This window comes from Peromyscus leucopus, unplaced genomic scaffold (genome assembly GCF_004664715.2).
Source record: "Peromyscus leucopus breed LL Stock unplaced genomic scaffold, UCI_PerLeu_2.1 scaffold_1436, whole genome shotgun sequence".
Lineage (NCBI taxonomy): Eukaryota > Metazoa > Chordata > Mammalia > Rodentia > Cricetidae > Peromyscus > Peromyscus leucopus.
Genome location: NW_023504596.1, coordinates 66,185 through 91,038, shown reverse-complemented (window position 1 = coordinate 91,038; position 24,854 = coordinate 66,185). Strand labels below are relative to the sequence as shown.

General features: G+C 45.5%; 1 protein-coding gene across 4 annotated transcripts in view; it reads right to left on the bottom strand.

Moving 5' to 3' along the window:
* LOC114688817 (H-2 class I histocompatibility antigen, D-37 alpha chain-like) overlaps positions 1-24,854 on the bottom strand; it is a 56,746-nt gene that overhangs the window by 22,279 nt on the left and 9,613 nt on the right. For 3 of the 4 annotated variants that reach the window (XM_037201787.1, XM_037201789.1, XM_037201790.1), the window contains exons 3-8: positions 18,765-19,034; positions 18,308-18,580; positions 15,236-15,511; positions 14,925-15,041; positions 14,507-14,539; positions 14,239-14,370 (exon numbers count right to left, since the gene is read on the bottom strand). In XM_037201787.1, the coding sequence (XP_037057682.1) occupies positions 14,306-14,370; positions 14,507-14,539; positions 14,925-15,041; positions 15,236-15,511; positions 18,308-18,580; positions 18,765-19,034 (1,034 nt within the window). In that variant the 3' untranslated portion in view covers positions 14,239-14,305. Of the gene's footprint in view, positions 1-2,596; positions 2,708-14,238; positions 14,371-14,506; positions 14,540-14,924; positions 15,042-15,235; positions 15,512-18,307; positions 18,581-18,764; positions 19,035-24,854 lie in introns of those variants that run through there. The other variant, XM_037201788.1, reaches the window with a different exon arrangement.

Sequence of the window (24,854 nt, the reverse complement as noted above, 5' to 3'; positions counted from 1 at the left end):
CTGATGACTTACAGAGTTACCATCAGAGGCTGCACCAGGATTCCCAAGGCCAGGGAGGTAGAGGGAGTGGAGCAGAGCAGAACACAGTCCCAGCAGGACCTGACCCTGAGGATCAATCCTTTCTGCTGATCCTACACACAAGCATTAGATTCTGAGAGATTGGGTGAGGGGGAGAAACTCCAGGCCACAGCTCTGGAAGGAGGCAGGAGCTCAGGAGACTGAAGTTCACCTCCTGAGTGCAGGGTCTTGTTGGAACAGAGACAGGAAACACAGTTACTGTGGTCACACTCACAGGAGAGTGAGACAGGCACCACTCACAGGAATGACACAGGGTTAGTCCTCCACACAACTAAGAAGAGAAGAAATAAACAGGAAGGATGGTTGAAAAGCTACAGCCAGGACTGAGGCCAGGCAGGCCTTACACTGCAGCCCTGGCTGCTCACAATCCTGGACAGGACAGGGCTGGGGACACCCCTGTGTCCTGTGACCAGAGTCTGTCAGCACGTGGTTATGCTAAGTGACAAGGACAAGAGCCCAGGAGGACATAGCTGAGGACTGACCACAGCAATTCACACATGGACTGAGATCCCCCTGGCACAGCCCCATCCTCACTCAGCTCCCACAGACTCCTCCTGTCCCCCTGACACACAGCACAGAAAACATGGATTCTGGAAGGTTCTCCGTGCTGCCATTTTTTTCTCGATCACAGTTTAAGAATTCTCTCCATTGGGCTGGAGAGATGGCTCAGAGGTTAAGAGCACTGACTGTTCTTCTAGAGGTCCTGAGTTCAGTTCCCAGCAACCACATTGTGGCTCACAACCATCTGTAATGAGATCTGGTGCCCTCCTCTGGCCTGCAGTCATACATGCTGTATACATAATAAATAAATAAATCTTAAAAAAAAAAGAATTCTCTCCATTAATTTAACCTGCCATCTTTCAGGTCAAGGACATGAACATCAAGTTCACATTCAGGTTCTTATTTTCAGTGGGAAGTCAGGGGCTGCAGCTCAGGGCAGCATGGAGGTGACAGGATGGAGATGTCCCCTTCTGTCTGCTGGACCGGGAAGGTTGGGTGTGGAAGGGAACACAGGCAGTGCAGGGACAAGGTCCTGGTGGAAAGGGCTGGGCTTCCCAGTGAGTCACATTGATGCACAGGAAAAACTTAAGAATGAGAATCATTGGTTCTTAAGTCAGAACTAGTCCCTCAGTCCCACGGGCAGCTGTTCTGAGATAAAGAACAAGAGTCAAGAAAGTCAATAGAAAGACCTCTCAAAGGCCCACCACTCACTGAGAGGTCTAAGTACCAGAGGCCCTGGGACCCAGTCCTCTCCTCCTTGCCTCAGCCCCAATCCCAGGCCCTAGGGTGTCACCTTTTCAAGCCTCCAGATACAAGACAGAGCTCTAGGCACTGTCCCTGCCTGCAGAAGAAATGACCTGACAAGTGGGGCTGGAGGTGAAACTGTAGCAATAAAGCCCGGCTACCACCACCTGTTCACCTTGTCCGGGCAAGGGGCTGTGGATCGGAAAACAGAGACAAGAGACAGCGGGTCATTCGCCTCAGCAGAATGCCGAATGCTGTTTATTGAAAGAGGGAGGAGCCGGGTGGTGGTGGTGCATGCCTTTAATCCCAGCACTGGGGAGGCAGAGGCAGGCTGATCTCTGTGAGTTTGAGGCCAGCTCGGGCTACCAAGTGAGTTCCAGGAAAGGCACAAAGCTACACAGACAAACTCTGCCTCGAAAAACCAAAAAAAAAAAAAAAAAAAAAAAAAAAAGAAAGAAAGATAGAAAGAAAGAGGGAGGAAACCTTAAATACAGGCTTACAGCACAATGGATGAACCCCAGAGGGTAGCAGTTCACTACTAATGTTTACAATCTTGCATCTAAGCTGTTAATGCCCAATATGCAGGATACACAAACAAGGAACCTCCCTTAAGCATTCAGGAGCTTGGAAACTTGCAGGGAATTAGCACAGGGAGGACATCAAGGTCAAGGTCAGCAAGCAAGGCAACAGCTACCCAAAATGGGGCCAGGGCCCTACAAGAAACTATCAGCTCGGCTTCTATCCCTATTCAGAGATAATTCTTCCCTCACATACTGACCTCCAGCAGTAATATAGCATCCTATTCCTCCTGTGAGAAGAAAAGCTGTGAGAGACCAGGGAAGTCCTGGTCCTCAGCAAGCTTTCAGAATCGTGAGTGCAGACCACAGTTGGGTCAGGAGGCATTGGGAAGGAGGTATGCAGGAAATGAACCAATGCCAGTCTGGAGGTCTGTCCTAGCAGGAACATTCTCCTCTGGCCTCTGATCTCTGAGAATCATGCCCCCATCACCTCCATCATCAGGGTTATGAATGTGTTCTTCATTTTCCAAGTGCTTTACAGTAAAGTGATTGTCAGCATGCAGACCCAGAGATAGGCATGGGTGTGCACATGGGTGTGTGTGTGTGTGTTGCTTCACATTCACAATGCACCCTTCTGAACCTGCTAAATTATAACAACAAGAAGAAACAAACAAACAAAAAAAAAACAAATCAACCAAACAAACAACAATAATAACAACAACAAAAACAAAAAACCAGACCCTGCCCTTCCATACCTGTGTTCTTCCTCATCCACATCATAACACCTCCAATGATAAAACCTAAGATCAGCACAGCTCCAAGGACAGCACCAACAATGGTCATGATGGGGAAGGACTGAGGAGGCTCTAGGAAAGAAAAGGAAAGGATGGGAAGGTGAGGGTCATGGTTCCAGCTCTCAGGCCTGACTCTGCCCAGGGTCTGTAGAAGGCTCCAGCTATCTTAGTCCCATTTGCACCCAAAGCTCTACTTACCCCACCTCAGGGTGAGGGGCTCAGGCAGACCCTCATGCTGCACATGGCATGTGTATTTCAGCTCCTCTCCAAAAGGCACCAGCACAGCTGCCCACTTCTGGAAGGTCCCATTCCCTGCAGGTCTGGTCTCCACAAGCTCCATGTCCTGTGTCTGTTCCTCCTTATCCCTCTTCCAGATCAGGGTGATGTCAGCAGGGTAGAATCCCAGGGCCCAGCACCTCAGGGTGACATCACCTTGAGATCTGGGGTGATGGGTCACATGTGTCTCTGGTGGGTGTCAGAAGAAGAGTTGGAAAGCTCAGGCATTTGGCATTCTTCCTGGAGACTCCAGCAGGGTCCCTGTGAACAACCTGGAAAGGGTCAGAAATGGGATGAAGAAGCGATGAAAATCTCCTATAGCTTAGACACAGGATTCTTGCTGTGGGATGCCTTTCTGTAGGCTGTGAATATGTGTGACTCCCATTGGATAATAAATCAAGCTGTGTTGGCTTATGGCAAGAAAGGTTACAGCCAGGTGGGAAATCCAAGCAGAGATACAGAGAGGAAGGGTAGAGTCGGGAGAGACGCTGGCCCGTTGCCACCAAAGGAGAACAAGATCACAGCAGACCGGTAACACCATGGCCACGTGGAACATACAGATTTATAGAAAAGAGTTAATTTAAGATGACAGAGCTAGCTAGCAAGAAGCTAAAGCCATAGGTCACACATTTTTTAATTAATATAAGCCTCTGAGTGATTATTTTATAAGTGACTGCAGGACCGTGGGTGGGAAGATTGGTCCCACCACAGGGCCAGGCATGACCCGAGAAACTTTTGGCTACATGTTCTGGATAATTTTATCTTAGGGAAATTGAAGATATGGGTGAAAGAGCCCAGGGTCATAAACTCTAAGTGTCACATCAGGATAAAGGGGCTTCTGTCCTGACTGGGTAAGACTGAGGGATTCAGCATCACTGATGTCAGACTCGAGAGACCTTGAGTATGGGCAGAGAACTGAACCTGAGCAAGGCTGTGTCCCACACAGGACTGCAGACAGAACATTAACTGCCTTGGTCATTTCAGGGATCTCTCCTTCCCTCAGGAGACACACTCTGAACTGTCCTAGGATTAGGGTGAGCCTGGGAGAGTCAGTGCCTGAAAAAGGGTCAGGACACCCAATAGAACTTTTCACCTCCCATATGGGAGAGAGAGGGAGACAGGTGGATATAATGTCACAAGGAGAGACACTCAGAGTTTCCTCTAAAGCCAGGAAGGAGACAAAGGTGCACACTCTCCACTCTCCACCATCCTATTTGACACAGTGATGATTTTATATAAGCTATCAGAATTAGACAGAAGATAGGCATAAAGGGATCAAAATAGGGAAGGAAGAAGTCACACTATTTCCAGACAACATGATTCTTTACTTAAAAGACCCTGTTGAGTCCATAGAGACATTCTTGGATCTAATAAACACTTATAGTTGCCAGATACATAAATCAATAAAAAAGTTGCCTTCACATATGCAGTAGTGAATTTCTCAAAAATGAACTTAGGAAAAGTACAACATTCAAAGTCACTCCACCAGGATAAAGTGTTTAGAGATGTTTCTAAGCAAAGCAGTGAAACAACTCTAAAATGAAAACTTCAAGATACTGACACAGGAAATCAAAGAAAAGAATGTTAGAGATGGAAAGACAATCCATGTTCTGGTCTGGCAGATGTACATGCAGTAAATTTGCCATAGATCCAAAATTATCATATAGATTTAAAGCAATATTATTAAAACTGATGTATTTCATAGCTTTATAGAAAAGACAAGAATTTGTACAGATGACAAACAATGTTCAGGTGTTACAATCCCAACCTCAAATTAGACTAGAGCTATGGTGACAAAGACGGCCTGGAACTGACATAAAACGGACGGGAGACTAAGGGATAGGACAGAGATCCTGGAAACAAGATGACAAAGGTATGCATGCTTAATTTTAGACAAAGAATGCAAAACACACATTGGAAAAAGATCCCATTGTACACATGCTGCTGCAACACTGTTTTTCTGCCTGAGAAGATGAATTTAGATTCTCACCTTTCACCTTGTACAAAAGTAAACTTGAAACAGAGCAAAGACCTTATTAAGTTCAAACTTGAATCACCCAAACCTCAAGAAGACAACCTAGGGGAAACCCTTCCAGATGCTGGGATAGACAAGAGCATCAGAATAGGACAATATCAGCTAACTAAACAGGCCATGCATCAGCATGAAAATAAAGTCTCTTCACAGCACAGGACACAGTCAGCAGAGTGACCAGAAGCCACAACAGGAGGAAACCTGTACCAGCTGAACTGTAGACAAGGACTAGAGTCCTCAGTTTACAGAGAACTGCAGAAACGAAATACCAAGGAACTTACCATTGCCAATCAACTAAGAGACAGTTATCTTAATAAAACAAAAATCATAAATGGCCACTAACTATTTTTAGTGTGTTCAGTACCTTTAATTTTTTTGAAAATGCAGATTAAAATTACTTTACGGGGCTGAAGAGTTGGGTCAGATTAAGAACACTTGATGGTCTTGCAGAGGACCTAGGTTAGGTGCACTGTATGTAACTCAGGTCCCAGGAATCTGACTCCGTCGTCTGAGCCTAGGATACTCACCAGGCACACATATAGTGCACATGCACATGTACAGGCAAAACACTCATCCATGTAAAAGAATGAAATAAAAATGAAAACGAAAAAAGTGCCTTGAGATAGCCCTTCTCAGAATGGCTGTCATCAATAAATCTGACAGCAAATGTTGTCATTCAGGGCGATGTAGTCTCGGCCATCATAGGCCTCCTTACAGTACCCACAGAGCAGGTGGCCATCTGGCCCCAGGTCACAGCCATACATCCACTGGAGCAAGAGAGGATCTGGTGAGGACCAGGTGGTCAGCGCCACCTTGTGGCCGCCGTGCCCCGCTGTCAGTCCATAATCTGAATGTTCAGAAACAGAAGTTCAATGGAAACCTATGCGAAACTCTGCGGGGTCTTTCTTGTTTGATGGTCTGGCCAGGTGTTTGGATGAAACTTCCACCCAGTGGGTCAGGATGACCCAAGACTGTCCCGGGGGAGATTCAAGGGGCCGCGGTCACTCACCATTGTCACTCTGATTGTAGTAGCCAAGTGGGGTCTTCAGGTTCCATCTGAAGTTCTGCCCTGTGCTCCTGGCTTTTTGTGTCCCCCCCCTCTCAATAATCCGGCCCCTCCTGCTCTACAAACAGCGCGGGCGGCTCCATTCTTGGAGTCTCGGCATAGCTGTTGAACTGAGTGTCATTTGCTTAGTATCAAGGTTCCCCATGGCGGGACCGGAACGACTCGGTGTGGAAATACCGCAGCAAGTGGGAGCCTGCGGGAGAGAGCAGTGAGATCCCGACTCTCCTCCTGTGCCCAGGGTCCCAGATGAAGGAGGGGAGACAGGAGGGATCAGGGCCTCTAAGATAAGCTGACAGGGTACTGCCCCCTCCTGGCGCCCTGCTCCTTCCTGCAGAGTCCTTTTCCCTCCCCACCCCTTTACTCTCAGCTGGGTTCTGGGTCAGAACTATGGCGCTAGCCAGCAGCTGGACCAAAGTGACAGAGGGCACAGTCCTCACTCTCGGGTCTGTGATGAATGTGGACTTTGTTCCTGTTGACTGCTGGACCTGGAAACTCTGTGGCTGACGGCTTCTCTGGAAACTAGGTGTCCTACAGGCATGAGAATTGTTAGTGAGTTATTTGTGTGCAGTGAGAAGAACCAGATCAGGGCTGAGAGACAAAGCGATACTGTGCATATGGACACACACCTGTGCTGGGAACCAACCCGGAGTCTTTATTAAAGAAAATGCAGTCAGAGCCATGACAGGACTTGGGATTTTAAGCAGACCCATGTTGTCTGGCACTCATGCCTCTTGGGTACATCGTTTCTCTGAGTCTTGGTACAGAGTCTATGTAAATTTTAGTTAATTTAATTTATTTTAAAATTATGTTTGTGTTTTTTTTTTTTTTTTTTTTTTTTTTGTGTGTGTGTGTGTGTGTGTGTGTGTGTGAGTATATGAGTGCAGTGCCCGAGGAGGACAGATTTCCTGGAGCTGGAGTTATAGATGAGTGTGAGCACCATGTGAGCACTGGGAACCAACCCCAGGTTCTTTGTAAGACCTGGGTATGTGCTCTTGACAGCTGAGCTCTCTCTCCAGTCTGTGGGAGGATTTGAAAGGACCAAGCAGATGTCATAACAGGCTGCTCAGTCTTCTCTCAGAGATCAGGCCTCAATTTCAGTTCTGAGACTTAAGCAAGCAGTTTCTGGGATGACCATAAGCAAAAGACATAGTCCTTACAGTAGCTCCCTTTCTGCACGTACTCTGACTGCTCAAGGTTTAGCTAGTTGTTTACTGTCGGGATCCCTCACCAACTTAGAGCTACATGCATGGGTCAATGTGAAAGTTCGAAGCCAGCTGCCTCCATGGCAGCTCAAAGAGAGGGCCTGGGATTTGTCCAGGCCTGCCCAAAAATAACTGTAACCCCCAACCAGTAAATTCAAGGTTACACACCCTCACCCAATCATATGACACCAAGGCTTGTTCCACCCTGCTTGTGGTTTTTCTCTTTAAAAACCCTTCACCCTGAGAACTCAGGTCCGTCCTCCTCCACCTCTAGCCAGTGTGTTGGACACGGACCAAGCCCGGGCTTGCTTGTTATCAACAAACCCCTTTGTGTTTTGTATCAGATATCGGCTCTGTGGGGGTCTTTCTTGGGGGTCTCACGACATGGTCACAACAGATTGTTTTTAATACTTTGTTTCATGTGAACTTAGATATTATCCTCTAACTACCCGAGTGGTAGTTACTAGGTGGTTAATTACAAGGTGATTCTATCATTGAATGTTTCTGTTCTGCTTTATGAAAACCACTGGCTCTGAGGCTGCAGAGAGAGCTCAGCAACTGAGAGAACTTGCAGCAGCTCACAACTGCCTGTCATTCCAGTTCCAGGACGTCTGACTCCCTCTTCTGGCATGCCTGGGCAGTACAGGCATGTGATAGACTTGTCTTCATGTGGGTAAAATACTCCTGTGTACATAAAACAAAAAAAAATTAAAAAACAGAGGTGGGAGGGAGGGAGAGAGGGAGAAAGAGAGAGTCCATCTGAAAAAAACACTATGGGGTCTATCTCAATATGGTCTGTAATAATGGATCATTAAGGAGGCTTAATCTATATAATTAATTAATAAATAATGTTTGAAACAGGCTCTTGGACTGTAGCCTGAGCTGGTTGCAAATTGATGTTCCTCCTGGGAAAGGAGAAAACCAAGCAGGGTCAAAGTGCACACCTCTAGTAGAAGAGCAGGGAAAAGAGGCACCTTGACAAGAAGAGAGGATGGAGGGGGCGGTGGGGTCTGTAATCACCTAGGACACAAATCTCCTGTCTGTGAGAGAGGCTCCAGATTAGGTTCTTGAGGTGGGAATAGGTGTGGCATCTTTCCACAAGCAGTGGTCAGAGGAGAAAGAGCAAGCTGGGCAAAGAACTCAACCCCCTGAGCTTCCTGATGGTAACTGCGATGTACCAGTCACCTCCTGTACCTGCCACCATGCTGTCCCCTCCCTGGTGAGCTGTATCCCTGGGACTGGGCAAAATCAGCCTTTCTTCTCTTAAGTCTTCTTGTTGGGTATCTGCTAACAGCAAGGAGAACACTAACAATGCAGACATTTAATACCAGGAGTGGGACAGTGCTGTGATAAACCTGTCCATGTGGTCCTTAGGCCCTTGGAACTGGTTGTAGGAAGAATGTGGAGGAGTTAGGAACTTTGGGTTGGAAAAGCCCCAGAGATCTGCAGGCAGAGCTTAGTGGGGAGTTGCACTGGGGATTAGGAAGCCAGAATGCCCAGAGTGGTACAGACAGTGGAGGTAATTTACCTACTAACCATCTCTTCAGCCCTGCCCCCTGAGAAAAACAGATAAACAAAGAGAAACAAAAGAAAAAGGTGATAGGTTTCTAAGTTTCCACAGATTTCCCAAGGAAGTTTAAATGCTCAGAAAAGACGTTTTTTTCCATGAACTATGAACCAAAGGCTGAGGGGCCCCCCTGCTGGATCGGCCCTCTGAATAGGTGTGACAGTTGTTTGGCTTGATCTGTTTGGGAGGCATCTAGGCAGTGTGATCAAGTCCTGTGCTCGTTGCATGAGTTGGCTGTTTGAAACCTGGAGCTTATGCAGGGACACTTGGCTCAGGCTGGGAGGAAGGGACTGGACCTGCCTGGACTGAGTCTACCAGGTTGATTTCAGTCCTCGGGGGAGGATTTGCCCTGGAGGAAGTGGGAATGGGAATGGGCTGGGGATAAGGGGAGCGGGTGGGAGGGGGGAGAATAGGGGAACCCGTGGCTGATATGTAGAATTGAATGGTATTGTAAAATAAAATAAATAAAATTAAAAAGAAAAGACTTTTTCCAATGAATAAAGGCTGGTGGGCTGCAGAGGTGGCTGAGGAGCTAAGATCACTTACTGCTCTTGCAGAGGACCTGGGTTTGGTGGGTCATAACCAGCACTTCAGTTTCAAGGACTCTGACTCCACAGGCACAGCACACACAGAGTGCACATACATATGTGCAGGCAAAACAATGATACACATAAAACAAAAATGAATCTTCAATAAAAAGCTAATGTGATAGGTTCTTGCTCAACTTTCAGAAAATGTTTGCTAATATATAAATCAGGTCAATATCTAAGAAGGCATCTATATCATTTAGCATCTCCTTTTTCTGCCTGGCAATGGACCCAGGGCCTCACAAATGGTAAGCAAGTTCTCTGTGCCTGATAGGCAAGTTTCACACCAGCCTATCCCTGTCATACATTCTTTAAAGTAAATATGCTGTTTCATAGAAGAGGCTGCTTCAGTTCATACAAATTGTTTCCTCTAACAGGGGTGGTGTCTTTGAATGTTGCATGGGTGCTGTCTGTGGACTTGCCATCTGTGATGCTTGGATGTTTCTGCTAAGATGCTTAAGAATACTCCACACTGCAAAACTGAGGAAGGTGGGTCTCTGCTGGGAGGGCTGGGGTGGAGGAAGGCAGCATTTGACACACAGCTCGGTGCTCCAGCCTGCCTTGAGTTTCCAGGACTCGGGCAGAGCTGACCCGACAAGAACAACTGCACAGGGCTCTGCTTACACTGCGGGATGCACCAGTGGACAGGATTCACAGTGGACGGGGCAGCACAGGGGACCTGACCAGTCTGCATCTCCATGCCAACCACATACACAGGCTCATGGAGCATCTGAAGGAGGTGCAGGAAGGACACTCAAGACCCAGTCAGGGGAACTAGGAAACACGTGGCTGGATCCATGCAGAGCAGCGGTGCCAGGAGGGAAAACAGAAAACATCAAAACCGTTAATGGTGGCAACAAGCCAAGGAAATTGTAAGGAAATGTCCTACTTGTTCCTTCTACAATCAAACACCATTACCAGCAGGATGTAACCCAAAGGGTACTCAGAGGAATGAAATCTGGCAGATGGATGTGTTTCACTTTGCAGAATTTGAAATATGAAATATGTACACCACACCATCGATACTTATTCAGGATTTCGTTTTTTTTTTTTCCCCCGAAACAGGGTTTCTCTGCGTAGCTTTGTGCCTTTCCTGGAGCTCACTTGGTAGCCCAGGCTGGCCTCGAACTCACAGAGATCCGCCTGGCTCTGCCTCCCGAGTGCTGGGATTAAAGGCATGCGTCACCACTGCCCGGCTTATTCAGGATTTCAATGGACAACTGCTTTGAGTTCTGAAAAAGCTGATTCTGTAATCACTCATTTGCTAGAAGTTATGGCCATCATGGCTATACCTGCACAAATCAAAACTGACAATGCTCCATCATATGTCTCTGTTAAAATGAAACATTTTTTTGCTTCTTACAATATAAAGCATATTACTGGTATACCACATAATCCTCACAGGTCAAGCAGTTATAGAAAGATCAAACAGAACTCTAAAGGATATGCTAAATAAACAGAAAGGGGTAACAAAAACCCCTAGAAATAGACTGCATAATGCTCTATTAACTTTGAATTTTCTCAATGCCAATGAGAAAGGAACAACAGCTGCAGAGAGACATTGGATAATAGAAAAAACTACAGAATTAAATCAGCCTATATACTTTAAGGATGTGCTGACCTCAGAATGGAAACCAGGGTATGTGTTACGTTGGGGACAAGGTTTTGCTTTTGTTTCTACAGGAGAAGATAAGCTGTGGGTACCATCAAAATTGATAAAGGTTCGATTTGAACAAGAGAGACCTCTTAATTAGAGGAGGTGATAGTTCATCAACCAGCATGAACATCCAATTTAAACTAACTTATACCAGTAACACATGCCTTTTCATTTAATCAGATAATAACTTGCCAAAAAGGAACATCCCCAAAATTAGTCTTTTGTTTTTGTCTTTTAGGAGAATTAAGGTTAAGGAATCTGAAGAACACAGGACAAATGAGACAACTGAAGAAAAGGGACAAATCATCTATCCCAGGAAACAGAGTGAAGTGGTGTATGGGTTTATCATCTAAAAATTTTTATAATTCTTCCTAAATGTTTGTTTCTGCACTTCTCTAAAGATTTAACACTATTGTTCTTCTAATAGTTCCAGTTCAATTAAAATTTAAAGCTGACTTTGGAGTTGGAGAATGGCTCTCTCCTTCTTTAAACTCAAGCATGTTGTTAAAAGGAAAATGCAAACTCCCTGTATCATGCCAGAATAAAAGAGCCATCTTCTGCTATGGGACAGGAGAAAAGCCAAATTAATTAAGGGACTATTCTATTACTAATCTCAACTCTTTGATTCTATTCTGATTCTTTAAACTTTTTTTAAGTATGAATTTTATATCAAAATTTACAAGATTAATATATAGATATATATACATTTTAAACTTTGTTAAGATATGAATAGTCATATAGAGTACTAACTAATTCTAGAAAGAAAAAAGGCTTCAATTAGCTGCATATATATGTCTTTGTGTTCGAGTCTCTTATCAGTTTTCTGCAGGAAATCACGGCCAGGCCTAACATCAACTGAAGTTTCCAGAAAGAAGATGGGGCCCCACAACAATAACAATTCCACGTGGACAATAATAATATCATTAAGCTGACAAACATCATCTACAGATCAGCTTTGAACTACAAGGTGCTCAGAGCAATTTTGAGAGGGATAGCTGAGATGATCCAGTCTCAAAGACTACTTGAATAAGGACTTGAGATAAATCCTGAACTTTGGCATTATACACAGACTGGATAATGAAGGATATAGTTACCTTTTCTAGAATTTGACAATTAACCTAAAAATTTTTTTCAGGATAAAGATAACTTGGCCCATACCCAGCAGGAAGCAATTTTAAGAATATGACGCCCACATTCCCAAAGAGGTGGTGTGGGGTGGGTGGTTTTTTGGTCTTTTTAATGGGTTTTGGTTCTGGGATAATTTTCATTGTTTAGGGGGGTTGGTTACAAGTTGTCAAGGGTTAGGAAAAAGGCTAAGCAAAGGAGATTAGATTTAAGGTTCTTGTTTTTAAAAAAAGAAAGAAAGAAAAGAAAAAGACAATTACTAGTTAAAATACTTTACATTGGATTGGATTGTTTTATATTATATACAAATTATATATTGAAATTGATATTGTTAGAAAATGCTATATGTATATTTCTAATTGTACTTATACCATTCATCTAACAATGTAATGCTATTTCCTGATCCTTGAGTGTTATTATTACCAACTATTAGGATATAAAAAAATGAAAGTTAGTAGTTAGACATTACACTTGAACTTGTAGTCATATTAGGTATGTTTTCAAGATTGAGCAGATATATTTTAGATAGATAGGTCATCTTCAAACCCTTCAGAGATCTACAGAATATGGCATTTAAAATGTTTTAATAACTTAGAAAATTTTTTTTTGTTATGACTATGAGACATGTCGGCTCCTGGCAGTACCAATCTACTTCAGAGAAAATATGGGCATTGAAGAAACTGTATATGGGGTTAACTTTCATTGTGGCAAAAGTTAGCCACTGGACAACAAAGTATCCTTGAATCAACAGGACAAAATGGACAGACAGGACATGAAACAAAGGACTACCGATTCTTGCCCAAACAAGTGTTGTTATGGCTTTATTAAAAGGCATCTTCTGAAGCCAGGACAATATGGCACCATCCCTGAATTGGCCTTCACAATCCGGAAAAGGTACAGTGCCCTTTTCTTCGAAGGCAGCTGAACAGGCAGTGGGCTGATGGCTTCTGATGTGCAGTGGAACAGCAGTTGAAACAGTTATTCTTGAAGAGTAACTAAGCTCAAGCCTCTCAATAGTAGACTGGCATTTAATAGAGGGATGTGGAGAAGAATGGGATGCTGAGATGAAGCCACATATACACAGCCAAGAAGAATGGACAGCTGAATTCAAAAACCATCAACAATTTCCAGAATTTAAAATCCTGAATCATGACATGATGCTAGTGGAATTCAGGTGTTTCTGGTACATGGACTGCTCTCACCCAATGTGAGGTTGAACTGTTGACCTTGTGTACATCCTACTTCACAAATGAGTCTGTCAGATACGCTAAGCCTATAGGCTGAACATGATGCCCCAACACTGCGGAGAAACCTCAGGTGACTGTCTAGGCAGCTGGCTGTTTCTGTCAACTCACAAATTTTTTGGAAGTTGCTTGCATGCACTTCCTGTTTTTATTTTTGTTAGCTAATATTATTTCCTTCTTGGGTCTCTGAGGGAGTTGAAGATTAGTTAGTTATAGTTGAAGATAAATTAGGCTAGAAAGTGAATTAGATACATTTTGGACTTACCAAAATAGGATAGATAATGGAATTATTTTCTCTGAATTTGTCAAATACAAATGGACTAGACATCGTTTAGGTATTTATTACTTGTATATATTGTATATAGTTTTTCTTTTGTATATAGTTTTTCTTTTGTTAGTTATAACCTTTTTCCTTTTTTCTTTTTATTAAAATAGAAAAGGGGAAATATGGTGATATTTTAATTGTACTGAAATGTGATTTTAATTGTATGTTAATAAATAAAGTTGCCTGAGGGTCAGAGTTATTAGAGCCATAGCAATTGGTGGGCAGTGGTGGCGTACGCCTTTAATCCCAGCACTTGGTAGGCAGAGCTAGGTAGATCTCTGTGTGTTCAAGGATACAGCCAGCATTGGAGACACACGCCTTTAATCTCAATACCAACCATAGAAGACCTCTGGAGTTCTGTACACACAGGCAGTGACAAGGCAGTCATGTGGTTGTGTTTACAACCAATGAGAAAGCAGAACAGCAAGTCTATATAAAGACAAACAGACAGGAAGTAGTTCACTTTCAGAGAGGTCTCTTGGCTTAAGAGGCTAGCTGCAGCAGGTGGGTAAGGTTCTTAGCTCTGATCTTTGGCCTTCTTCTTTGCATTGGTTCTGTGTTTCTTATTTAATAAGACGGTTGGTTACATCTACACCAGGGTGTCACCTTTTCCATTCTCCAGGGACAAGTCGGAGCTCTGGGAACTGTACATGTCTGCAGAAGAAGTAACAAGGCACACTCAGAAGACTGAGAGGATGTGGCTGGAGGAGGAATTATGGGCTGGCTGGGCTCCCCACCAGCTCCAGCTCCACCCCAAGAGCCTCAGGGACAATCCTGCCTACACACTTACCTGGAGATGGAGCATAGTCTCCTCCTTTTCCACCTGTGAGAAAAAAACCATGAGAGACCAGAGAGGACCCCAACCCTAGGAAGATTCCAGAACTCTGACAGCAGATCAAGGCTAGTGACAGTAGCAAAGCGGATGTGGATGTTTCCCATTAAAACAGCAGAGCACAGCTGGGCGTTGGTGGTGCATGCCTTTAATCCCAGCACTTGGGAGGCAGAGGCAGGCTGATCTCTGTGAGTTCGAGGCCAGCCTGGTCTCCAAAGCGAGTTCCAGGAACCGCAAAAGTTACACAGAGAAACCCTGTCTCAAAAAACCAAAACAAACAAACAAAAAACAAACAAACAAACAAACAAAAAACAAACAAACAAAAAAGCACACTTCTAAAAGGGGCTGAGAGAGAACCAGACCTGCCCTTTCCTACCTGTGTTTCTCCTCCTCTTCCTCACAACAGCCACCACAGCTCCAATGATGGCCACAGCTCCAAGGAGAAGCAGAACAGCAATGATTGCCATGATGAGGACAGTGGACTGAGGAGGCTCTGGAAAGGGAAGGGAAGTGAAGTGAAGTGAAGTGAAGGGAAGGGAAGGGAAGGGAAGGGAAGGGAAGGGAAGGGAAGGGAAGGGAAAGGAAGGAAAAGAAAGTGGGGGACATGACCTCACCCCTGACACTGCTCAGGGTCTGCAGAAGGCTCCAGCTTTTCTGACCCCAGCTCTACACCCTCTCCTTCCTTACCCCATCTCAGGGTGAGGGGCTCAGGCAGACCCTCATGCTGCACATGGCATGTGTATTTCTGCTCATCCCCAGAAGGCACCACCAGAGATGCCCACTTCTGGAAGGTTCCATCCCCTGCAGGCCTGGTCTCCACAAGCTCCATGTCCTGTGTCTGTTCCTCCTCATCCTTCTTCCAGGTCAGGGTGATGTCAGTAGGGTAGAATCCCAGGGCCCAGCATCTCAGTGTGACATTTCCTTCAGGTCTGGGGTGATGGGTCACATGTGTCTCTGGTGGGACTGAGAAAAGTTGTAAAGCTCAGGTGTTTTGCATTCATCCTGGGAACTCTAGGGATGCACATGAGCCGGTCCTGAGAAGGGTCAGAAATAGGATGATGGAGATGTAAAAATCCCCCATAGGATTCCAAAGGATCCTGGATAATCTTTTCATTGTAAAGTTCTAGAAAATGGATAAAAGAGCCTAGGGTAGGAGACTCTAGTCATCCAATAGGAAAAAATGACTTCTGCTCCTGACTGGGTGAGGCTGAGAAATCCAGCATCACTGCAGTCAGACTCCAATAGCTGAAATTGTAGGGTGCACAATGAGCTATAGAATGAAGGAATTGGGGTTGTTTCAGAGATCTCTCCTTCCACATTAAGAAAGACTTGAACTGTCCTGAGAGGAGGGTAAGCCCTGGGAGAGCCAAATCTAGTCAGAAATCTCATGTGTGGCTGTGCATTGTGGCACACATCTTTAATACCAGCAGAAGCAGATGAATTCTTGAGTTTGAGCCAATGCTGGTCTACATAATAAGTTATAGGGCACCCCGGACTACAGAGAGAGATGCCATAAAAAAATACCAAAGAAAGAAACAAAGTACATAAAAGAAATCCAGTAATGCTCTCCCTGTCCCACATGCAAGAGCAGGGTGATGGTGCAACATTATATCCAATGCAGAGAAACTGAGTGTTTCTTCTAAAACCAGGAATGAGGTGAGGGTGTCCACTCTCCACTCTATCTGCTATGGTGTTTGAAGGCTCAGCTATTACAATTACACAAGAAAAAGACATAAAAGGGAACAAAATAGGAAAGGAAGAAATCAAACTATCTCTACTTCTGAATAACACAATCCTTTTCTTAAATGACCCCATTGAGTCTACTGGAAAACTCTTGGACCTAATAAACACTTATGGTTTCCATTTACAAAATCAATATAAAAAGTATCCTTCATTCAGCCGACAGTGCACTTTCAGAAAAAGAAATAGGATATGTGCAACATTCAAAGTAACTCCAACAGAATTAAGTGTTTCAGGATACATGTAACCAAAGACATGGAACAACTCTGTAATGAAAACTTCAAGATACTGACACAGGAAATCACAGAAGACAATGTTAGAGGATGGAAAGACAATCCATGCCCTGGACTGTCAGAGCTAACACTGTGACAATGGCCACACTACCAATTTTAATGTACAGGTTTAATGTAATGTTACCAAAATTCTATGTATTTCACATGTTTAGAAAAAAGAAATCATATGGAATCACAAAAGACCACAAATAGTCAAACATTCTTAAGGACTAAGAACACTGCTGGAGGTGTTACAATCCCAACCTCAAATTATACCAGAGTTATAGTGACCAAGACAGCCTGGAAGTGGCATAAAGAGACAGGAAAATCAAAGGAATAGAATAGAGATCCCAGAAATAAAGTGAAAAACTATGCATACTTGTTTTAGACAAAGAATGTGAAACACACATTGGAAAAAAGATCCCATTCTGCAAATGATGCTGCAACACTAGGTTTCTACCTGAGAAGAGTTTTACCTGTCTTTCCTTCCTTCCTTCCCTCCCTTCCTTCCCTCTCTCCCTTTCCTTCCTCCCTCCTTTCCTCCTTTCTTTCTCTCTCTCTCTCTCTCTCTCTCTCTCTCTCTCTCTCTCTCTCTCTTTCTTTTTTTCTTTCTGGAACTCAGTAGACCAGGCTGGCCTCCAGCTCACAGAGATCCATTTTTCTCTGCCTTCTATGTGCTGGCCTTAAAGTCTTGCTTCATCTTTACCTTCTACAAAGATAAAGTCAAAATGGAGCAAAGACCTTATAAAGTTCAACCTTGAAACACCTAAACTTCAAGAAGACAACTTAGGGTAGACCAGAGCCTCAGAATAGGGCAATACCAGAGGCCGTGCATCCGCATGAAAATAAAACCTCTTCACAGCATAGGACACAATCAGCAGAGTGACCAGAAGCCACAATAGGAGGAAACCTGTACAAGGGACTAGTGTCCTTAATTTACAGAGAACCTCAGAAACTAAATACCAAGGAACTCGCCATTGAACAAGTGGGTGAGGGAACTGAATAGACAGTTTTCTTAAAGAAGAAAAAACTAAACACCAGGCATGGCGGGGAACGCCTTTAAACCCAGCACTGTGGAGGCAGAGGCAGGTGGATCTCTATGAGTTCAGGAGACCAGCCTTGTCTCTTGTCTAGAATGACTTCCAGGGCTACACAGAGAAACCCTGATTTGGGGGGCGGGGAACAACAACAGAAAAACCACCCTAATCTAAAACAAACAAACAACAAAACAAAACAACCCTCCCAAGTGGCCACACTGTTTTTCCTCATAAGCTGGATTTAGCCATCAATGTAAACAAATGTACAAGTGGACACAGTGTAAAATCACAAAAAAAAGCCAACAGGAAAGGCCAAATACTGAAGGAAGAGGAAGAACTAAATGTAGGTAATGGACTTGAGTTATGAAACAGGTTATAAATATAATTATTTTCTAGTTCTAAATCGTTCATAGTTTTTTTGTGTGTTGATTCTGAATAAGTGAATAAAAATATATTTGACATGAACGTGTAAAGTCCACTGCAAACATACACAGGTTCAGAATGGCTGCTCTAACTATAGAAGTTCGCTGAGAGGTATAGACTCGTTCTGGTTAATTCTGGAGTGTTTTATTTTTTCTTTTGTAATAAAGTTTAAAAAAAATAAACGAATGAAGAGGCAGGGGCATTACCCCAGCAGACAGGTCTCTTCTTCCTCAGGACTGAGCCCCAACCCAAGGGCAGACTGAAGAGCTGCCCTAGACCCCACGCACCTGCGCGCAGGTTAGTGGTCCCATTCTCCAGGTATCTGCAGAGTCTTTCTATGCACTCGCCCTCCAGGTAGGCCCTGTATCTCTCTGCCTCACCAGCCTGCTCCAACTCCAGCCGGGTAATCTGGGCCACCCTGTCCGCAGCTGTCCACGTTCTCAGGTCCTGGTTCAGGGAGATGTAATCGCGGCCATCATAGGCGAATTGTTCATATCCACGGAGGAGGCGTCCGTTTGAATCCACATCACAGCCAGATATCACCTGGATGGTGTGAGAGCCTGTTCCCATCCCCGCGGTCAGCTCTGCTCCACGGCCTCACCCACCCACTGCCTTCTCTAAACTGAATAGGAAACCAGCTCCCAGTCTGTGTCTTGGGCAGAACTTCGGACTTGGCACCAGGGGCCACTGGGTCTGTCCTTGGAGAATTGGAGGGGTTAAGACTTCCGACTCGCGGTCACTCACCTTCATGGCTATGGTTGTAGTAGCTGGACAGGGCCCTCAGGTTCCTTCGGAAAGTCTGCTGGGTGATCTTGGCTTTCTGTGTTTCCCTCTCCCAATACTCTGGTCCCTCCCGCTCCACCCAAGGCGCCAGCGGCTCCATCCTCGGAGTCTCCGCGTCGCTGTCGAAGCGCACGAACTGCGTGTCATCCACGTAGCCGACAATGATGAACCGGGGCTCCCCGAGGCCGGGCCGGGACACGATGGTGTAGAAATACCGCAGCGAGTGCAAGCCTGGGGGCGCCGCTCGGTGAGACCCCGACCTTCCCGGGCCGGGAGGGGAGCAGAGCGCGGGGCTCGGGACGCGGTGGAGAAGGGCGGGAGGGTCTGGCTGGGCGACGCGGGACGCGGCTTCCCCGGGGCCGCCCCGCCCTCCCCGCAGAGTCGTTTCCCTCCCGACCCCGCACTCACCCACGCGGGTCCTGGTCGGGGACAGGGCGGCCACCAGCAGCAGGAGCCGCGTGCGCGTGCGCGTGCCTGACTCCATCGTCCTCACCTCAGATCTGGAGCCCGTCGTCAGGCAGCCGGTCTGAATTTCATAACAGGTGCCCATGTGCGTCTGTCGCTGGTTGGCTGTCCGGGATCTCTCCACCCACTTGTGGGTGTGAACCGCGCATTGTTACCGTTTCCGGCTCCGGCTGCTGTGGTAAAGGGCTCCAGTTCTTGCTGACACTCCCTAGAATTCCTCTGCATCTACTTAACTAGGAAGCTATGCAGACTGCTCATGACACAGCAGCCGATTTCCTCAGAGCCAGATGGAGCGTGGGAGAGCCTGAGAACGAGTCAGAGAGCAAGAGGGAGAGAGAGGTCTCTGGAGTGCCTAGATTAAAGGTGTTCACCCCACTGTCCATTGAATTCTTCACTGTCGCATTAAGCTTCTCAGTTGTACTTAGATATGCTATGTAGAAAGCTCTACCCCATTTTGGAGTTGCCTGCTGATCCCAATATTACCAAAGTTACTGTTTCCTACCTGCACACACTAGTAGACTCTGCTGATGACTTACAGAGTTACCATCAGAGGCTGCACCAGGATTCCCAAGGCCAGGGAGGTAGAGGGAGTGGAGCAGAGCAGAACACAGTCCCAGCAGGACCTGACCCTGAGGATCAATCCTTTCTGCTGATCCTACACACAAGCATTAGATTCTGAGAGATTGGGTGAGGGGGAGAAACTCCAGGCCACAGCTCTGGAAGGAGGCAGGAGCTCAGGAGACTGAAGTTCACCTCCTGAGTGCAGGGGTCTTGTTGGGACAGAGACAGGAAAAACACCCCTACTGTGGTCACACTCAAAGGAGAATGAGACAGGCACCCTCACAGGAATGACACAGGGTTAGTCCTCCACACAACTAAGAAGAGAAGAAATAAACAGGAAGGATGGTTAAAAAGCTACAGCCAGGACTGAGGCCAGGCAGGCCTTACACTGCAGCCCTGGCTGCTCACAATCCTGGACAGGACAGGGCTGGGGACACCCCTGTGTCCTGTGACCAGAGTCTGTCAGCACGTGGTTATGCTAAGTGACAAGGACAAGAGCCCAGGAGGACATAGCTGAGGACTGACCACAGCAATTCACACATGGACTGAGATCCCCCTGGCACAGCCCCATCCTCACTCAGCTCCCACAGACTCCTCCTGTCCCCCTGACACTCAGCACAGAAAACATGGATTCTGGAAGGTTCTCCTTGCTGCCATTTTTTTCTCGATCACAGTTTAAGAATTCTCTCCATTGGGCTGGAGAGATGGCTCAGAGGTTAAGAGCACTGACTATTCTTCTAGAGGTCCTGAGTTCAGTTCCCAGCAACCACATTGTGGCTCACAACCATCTGTAATGAGATCTGGTGCCCTCCTCTAGCCTGCAGTCATACATGCTGTATACATAATAAATAAATAAATCTTAAAAAAAAAAAGAATTCTCTCCATTAATTTAACCTGCCATCTTTCAGGTCAAGGACATGAACATCAAGTTCACATTCAGATCCTTATTTCAGTTGGGAAGTCAGGGGCTGCAGCTCAGGGCAGCATGGAGGTGACAGGATGGAGATGTCCCCTCCGGTCTGCTGGACCAGGAAGGTTGGTGTGGAAGGGAACACAGGCAGTGCAGGGACAGGGTCCTGGTGGAAAGGGCTGGGCTTCCCAGTGAGTCACATTGATGCACAGGAAAAACTTAAGAATGAGAATCATTGGTTCTTAAGTCAGAACTAGTCCCTCAGTCCCATGAGGCAGCTGTTCTGAGATAAAGAACAAGAGTCAAGAAAGTCAATAGAAAGACCTCTCAAAGGCCCACCACTCACTGAGAGGTCTAAGTACCAGAGGCCCTGGGACCCAGTCCTCTCCTCCTTGCCTCAGCCCCAATCCCAGGCCCTAGGGTGTCACCTTTTCAAGCCTCCAGATACAAGACAGAGCTCTAGGCACTGTCCCTGCCTGCAGAAGAAATAACCTGACAAGTGGGGCTGGAGGTGAAACTGTAACAATAAAGACCGGGCAAGGGGCTGTGGATCGGAAAACAGAGACAAGAGACAGTGGGTCACTTCGCCTCAGCAGAATGCCGAATGCTGTTTATTGAAAGAGGGAGGAAACCTTAAATACAGGCTTATAGCACAATGGGAGAACCCCAGAGGGCAGCAGTTCACTACTAATGTTTACAATCTTGCATCTAAGCTGTTAATGCCCAATATGCAGGATACACAAACAAGGAACCTCCCTTAAGCATTCAGGAGCTTGGAAACTTGCAGGGAATTAGCACAGGGAGGACATCAAGGTCAAGGTCAGCAAGCAAGGCAACAGCTACCCAAAACAGGGGCCAGGGCCCTACAAGAAACTATCAGCTCGGCTTCTATCCTTATTCAGAGATAATTCTTCCCTCACATACTGACCTCCAGCAGTAATATAGCATCTTATTCCACCTGTGAGAAGAAAAGCTGTGAGAAACCAGGGAAGTCCTGGTCCCCAGCAAGCTTTCGGAATTGTGAGTACAGACCACAGTTGGGTCAGGAGGCATGGGGAAGGAGGTATGCAGGAAATGAACCAATGCCAGTCTGGAGGTCTGTCCTAGCAGGAACATTCTCCTCTGGCCTCTGATCTCTGAGAATCATGCCCCCATCACCTCCATCATCAGGGTTATGAATGTGTTCTTCATTTTCCAAGTGCTTTACAGTAAAGTGATTGTCAGCATGCAGACCCAGAGATAGGCATGGGTGTGCACATGGGGTATGTGTGTGTGTTGCTTCCCATTCACAATGCACCCTTCTGAACCTGCTAAATTATAATAACAAGAAACAAAGAAACAAAAAAAACCAAATCAACCAAACAAACAACAATAATAACAACAACAAAAATAAAAAACCAGACCTTGTCCTTCCATACCTGTGTTCTTTCTCATCCAAATTATTACACCTCCAATGATAAAACTTAAGATCACCACAGCTCCATGGACAGCACAGACAATGGTCATGATGAGGATGGACTGAGGAAGCTCTAGGAAAGAAAAGGATGGGAAGGTGAGGGTCATGGTTCCAGCTCTCAGGCCTGACTCTGCCCAGAGTCTGTAGAAGGCTCCAGCTATCTTAGTCCCATTTGCACCCAAAGCTCTACTTACCCCACCTCAGGGTGAGGGGCTCAGGCAGACCCTCATGCTGCACATGGCATGTGTATCTTTGCTCCTCTCCAAAAGGCACCACCACAGCTGCCCACTTCTGGAAGGTTCCATCCCCTGCAGGCCTGGTCTCCACAAGCTCCATGACCTGTGTCTGTTCCTCCTCATCCCTCTACCATGTCAGGGTGATGTCAGCAGGGTAGAATCCCAGGGCCCAGCACCTCAGGGTGACATCACCTTGAGATCTGGGGTGATGGGTCACATGTGTCTCTGGTGGGTGTCAGAAGAAGAGTTGGAAAGCTCAGGCATTTGGCATTCTTCCTGGAGACTCCAGCAGGGTCCCTGTGAACAACCTGGAAAGGGTCAGAAATGGGATGAAGGAGCGATGAAAATCTCCTGTAGCTTAGACACAGGATTCTTGCTGTGGGATGCCTTTCTGTAGGCTGTGAATATGTGTGACTCCCATTGGATAATAAATCAAGCTGTGTTGGCTTATGGCAAGAAAGCTTACAGCCAGGTGGGAAATCCAAGCAGAGATACAGAGAGGAAGGGTAGAGTCGGGAGAGACGCTGGCTTGCCTGCCACCAAAGGAGAACAAGATCACAGCAGACCAGTAACACCATGGCCACGTGGAACAAACAGATTTATAGAAATGGGTTAATTTAAGATGACAGAGCTAGCTAGCAAGAAGCTAAAGCCATAGGTCACACAGTTTTTAATTAATATAAGCCTCTGAGTGATTATTTTATAAGTGACTGCAGGACCGAGGGTGGGAGAGATTGGTCCCACCACAGGGCCAGGCATGACCCGAGAAACTTTTGGCTACATGTTCTGGATAATTTTATCTTTGGGAAATTGAAGATATGGGTGAAAGAGCACAGGGTCATAAACTCTAAGTGTCACATCAGGAAAAAGCGGCTTCTGTCCTGACTGGGTGAGACTGAGCACAGGATTCAGCATCATTGATGTCAGACTCGAGAGACCTTGAGTATGGGCAGAGAACTGGGCCTGAGCAAGGCTGTGTCCCACACAGGACTGCAGACAGAATGTTAACTGCCTTGGTCATTTCAGGGATCTCTCCTTCCCTCAGGAGACACACTCTGACTGTCCTAAGAGAAGGGTGAGCCTGGGAGTGTCAGTGCCTGAAAAAGGGTCAGGACACCCAATAGAACTTTTCACCTCCCATATGGGAGAGACAGGGAGACAGGTGGATATAATGTCACAAGGAGAGACACTCAGAGTTTCCTCTAAAGCCAGGAAGGAGACAAAGGTGCACACTCTCCACCATCCTATTTGATACAGTGATGATTTTATATAAGCTATCAGGATTAGACAGAAGATAGGCATAAAGGGATCAAAATAGGGAAGGAAGAAAGCACAGTATTTCCAGACAACATGATTCTTTACTTAAAAAACCCTGTTGAGTCCATAAGAACATTCTTGGGTCTAGTAAATATTTATAGTTGTCAGATACATATCTCATTATAAAAATATAGCCTTCATTCATGCCAACAGTGTATTTTTAGAAAAAGTGATTCCAAAATGTACAACATTCAAAGTCATTCCACCGGAATCAATCGTTTAGAGATATACATAATCAACAAAATGGAAGAATTCTACAATGAAAACTTCAAGATACTGACACAGGAAATCACAGAAGAGAATGTTAGAGGATGGAAAGACAATCTATGTCCTGGACTGGCAGAGTTAATGTTGTGAAAATGCCCAAACTACCAACATCATTATGTAGATTTAAAGCAATATTCCCAAAACCGATGTATTTCATAGCTTTAGGAAACAGACAAGAATCTGTACAGATGACAAACAATGTTCAGGTGTTACAATCCCAACCTCAAATTATACTAGAGCTATGGTGACAAAGATGGCCTGGAACTGACATAAAACGGACTGGAGACTAAGGGATAGGACAGAGATCCTGGAAACAAGATGACAAAGGTATGCATACTTAATTTAGACAAAGAATGCAAAACACACATTGGAAAAAAGATCCCATTCTACACATGATGCCGCAACACTGTTTTTCTGCCTGAGAAGATGAATTTAGATTCTCACCTTTACCTTGTACAAAAGTAAACTTGAAATAGAGCAAAGACCTTATTAAGTTCAACCTTGAATGACCCAAACTTCAAGAAGACAACCTGGGGAAATCCTTCCAGATCCTGGGGTAGACAAGAGCCTTGGAATAGGACAATACCACAGGAACTAATAAGGCCATATATGTGCATGAAAATAAAGTCTCTTCACAACACAGGACACAGTCAGCAAAGTGACCAGAAGCCACAACAGGAGGAAACCTGTACCAGCTGCAGACAAGGGACTAGAGTCCTCAGTTTACAGAGAGCTGCAGAAACTACATACTAAGGAACAATGTCAATCATTTCATGGTCGAGAGAACTGAATAGACAGTTATTCTAATAAAAGAAAAAAAGACATAAATGGTCACTAAC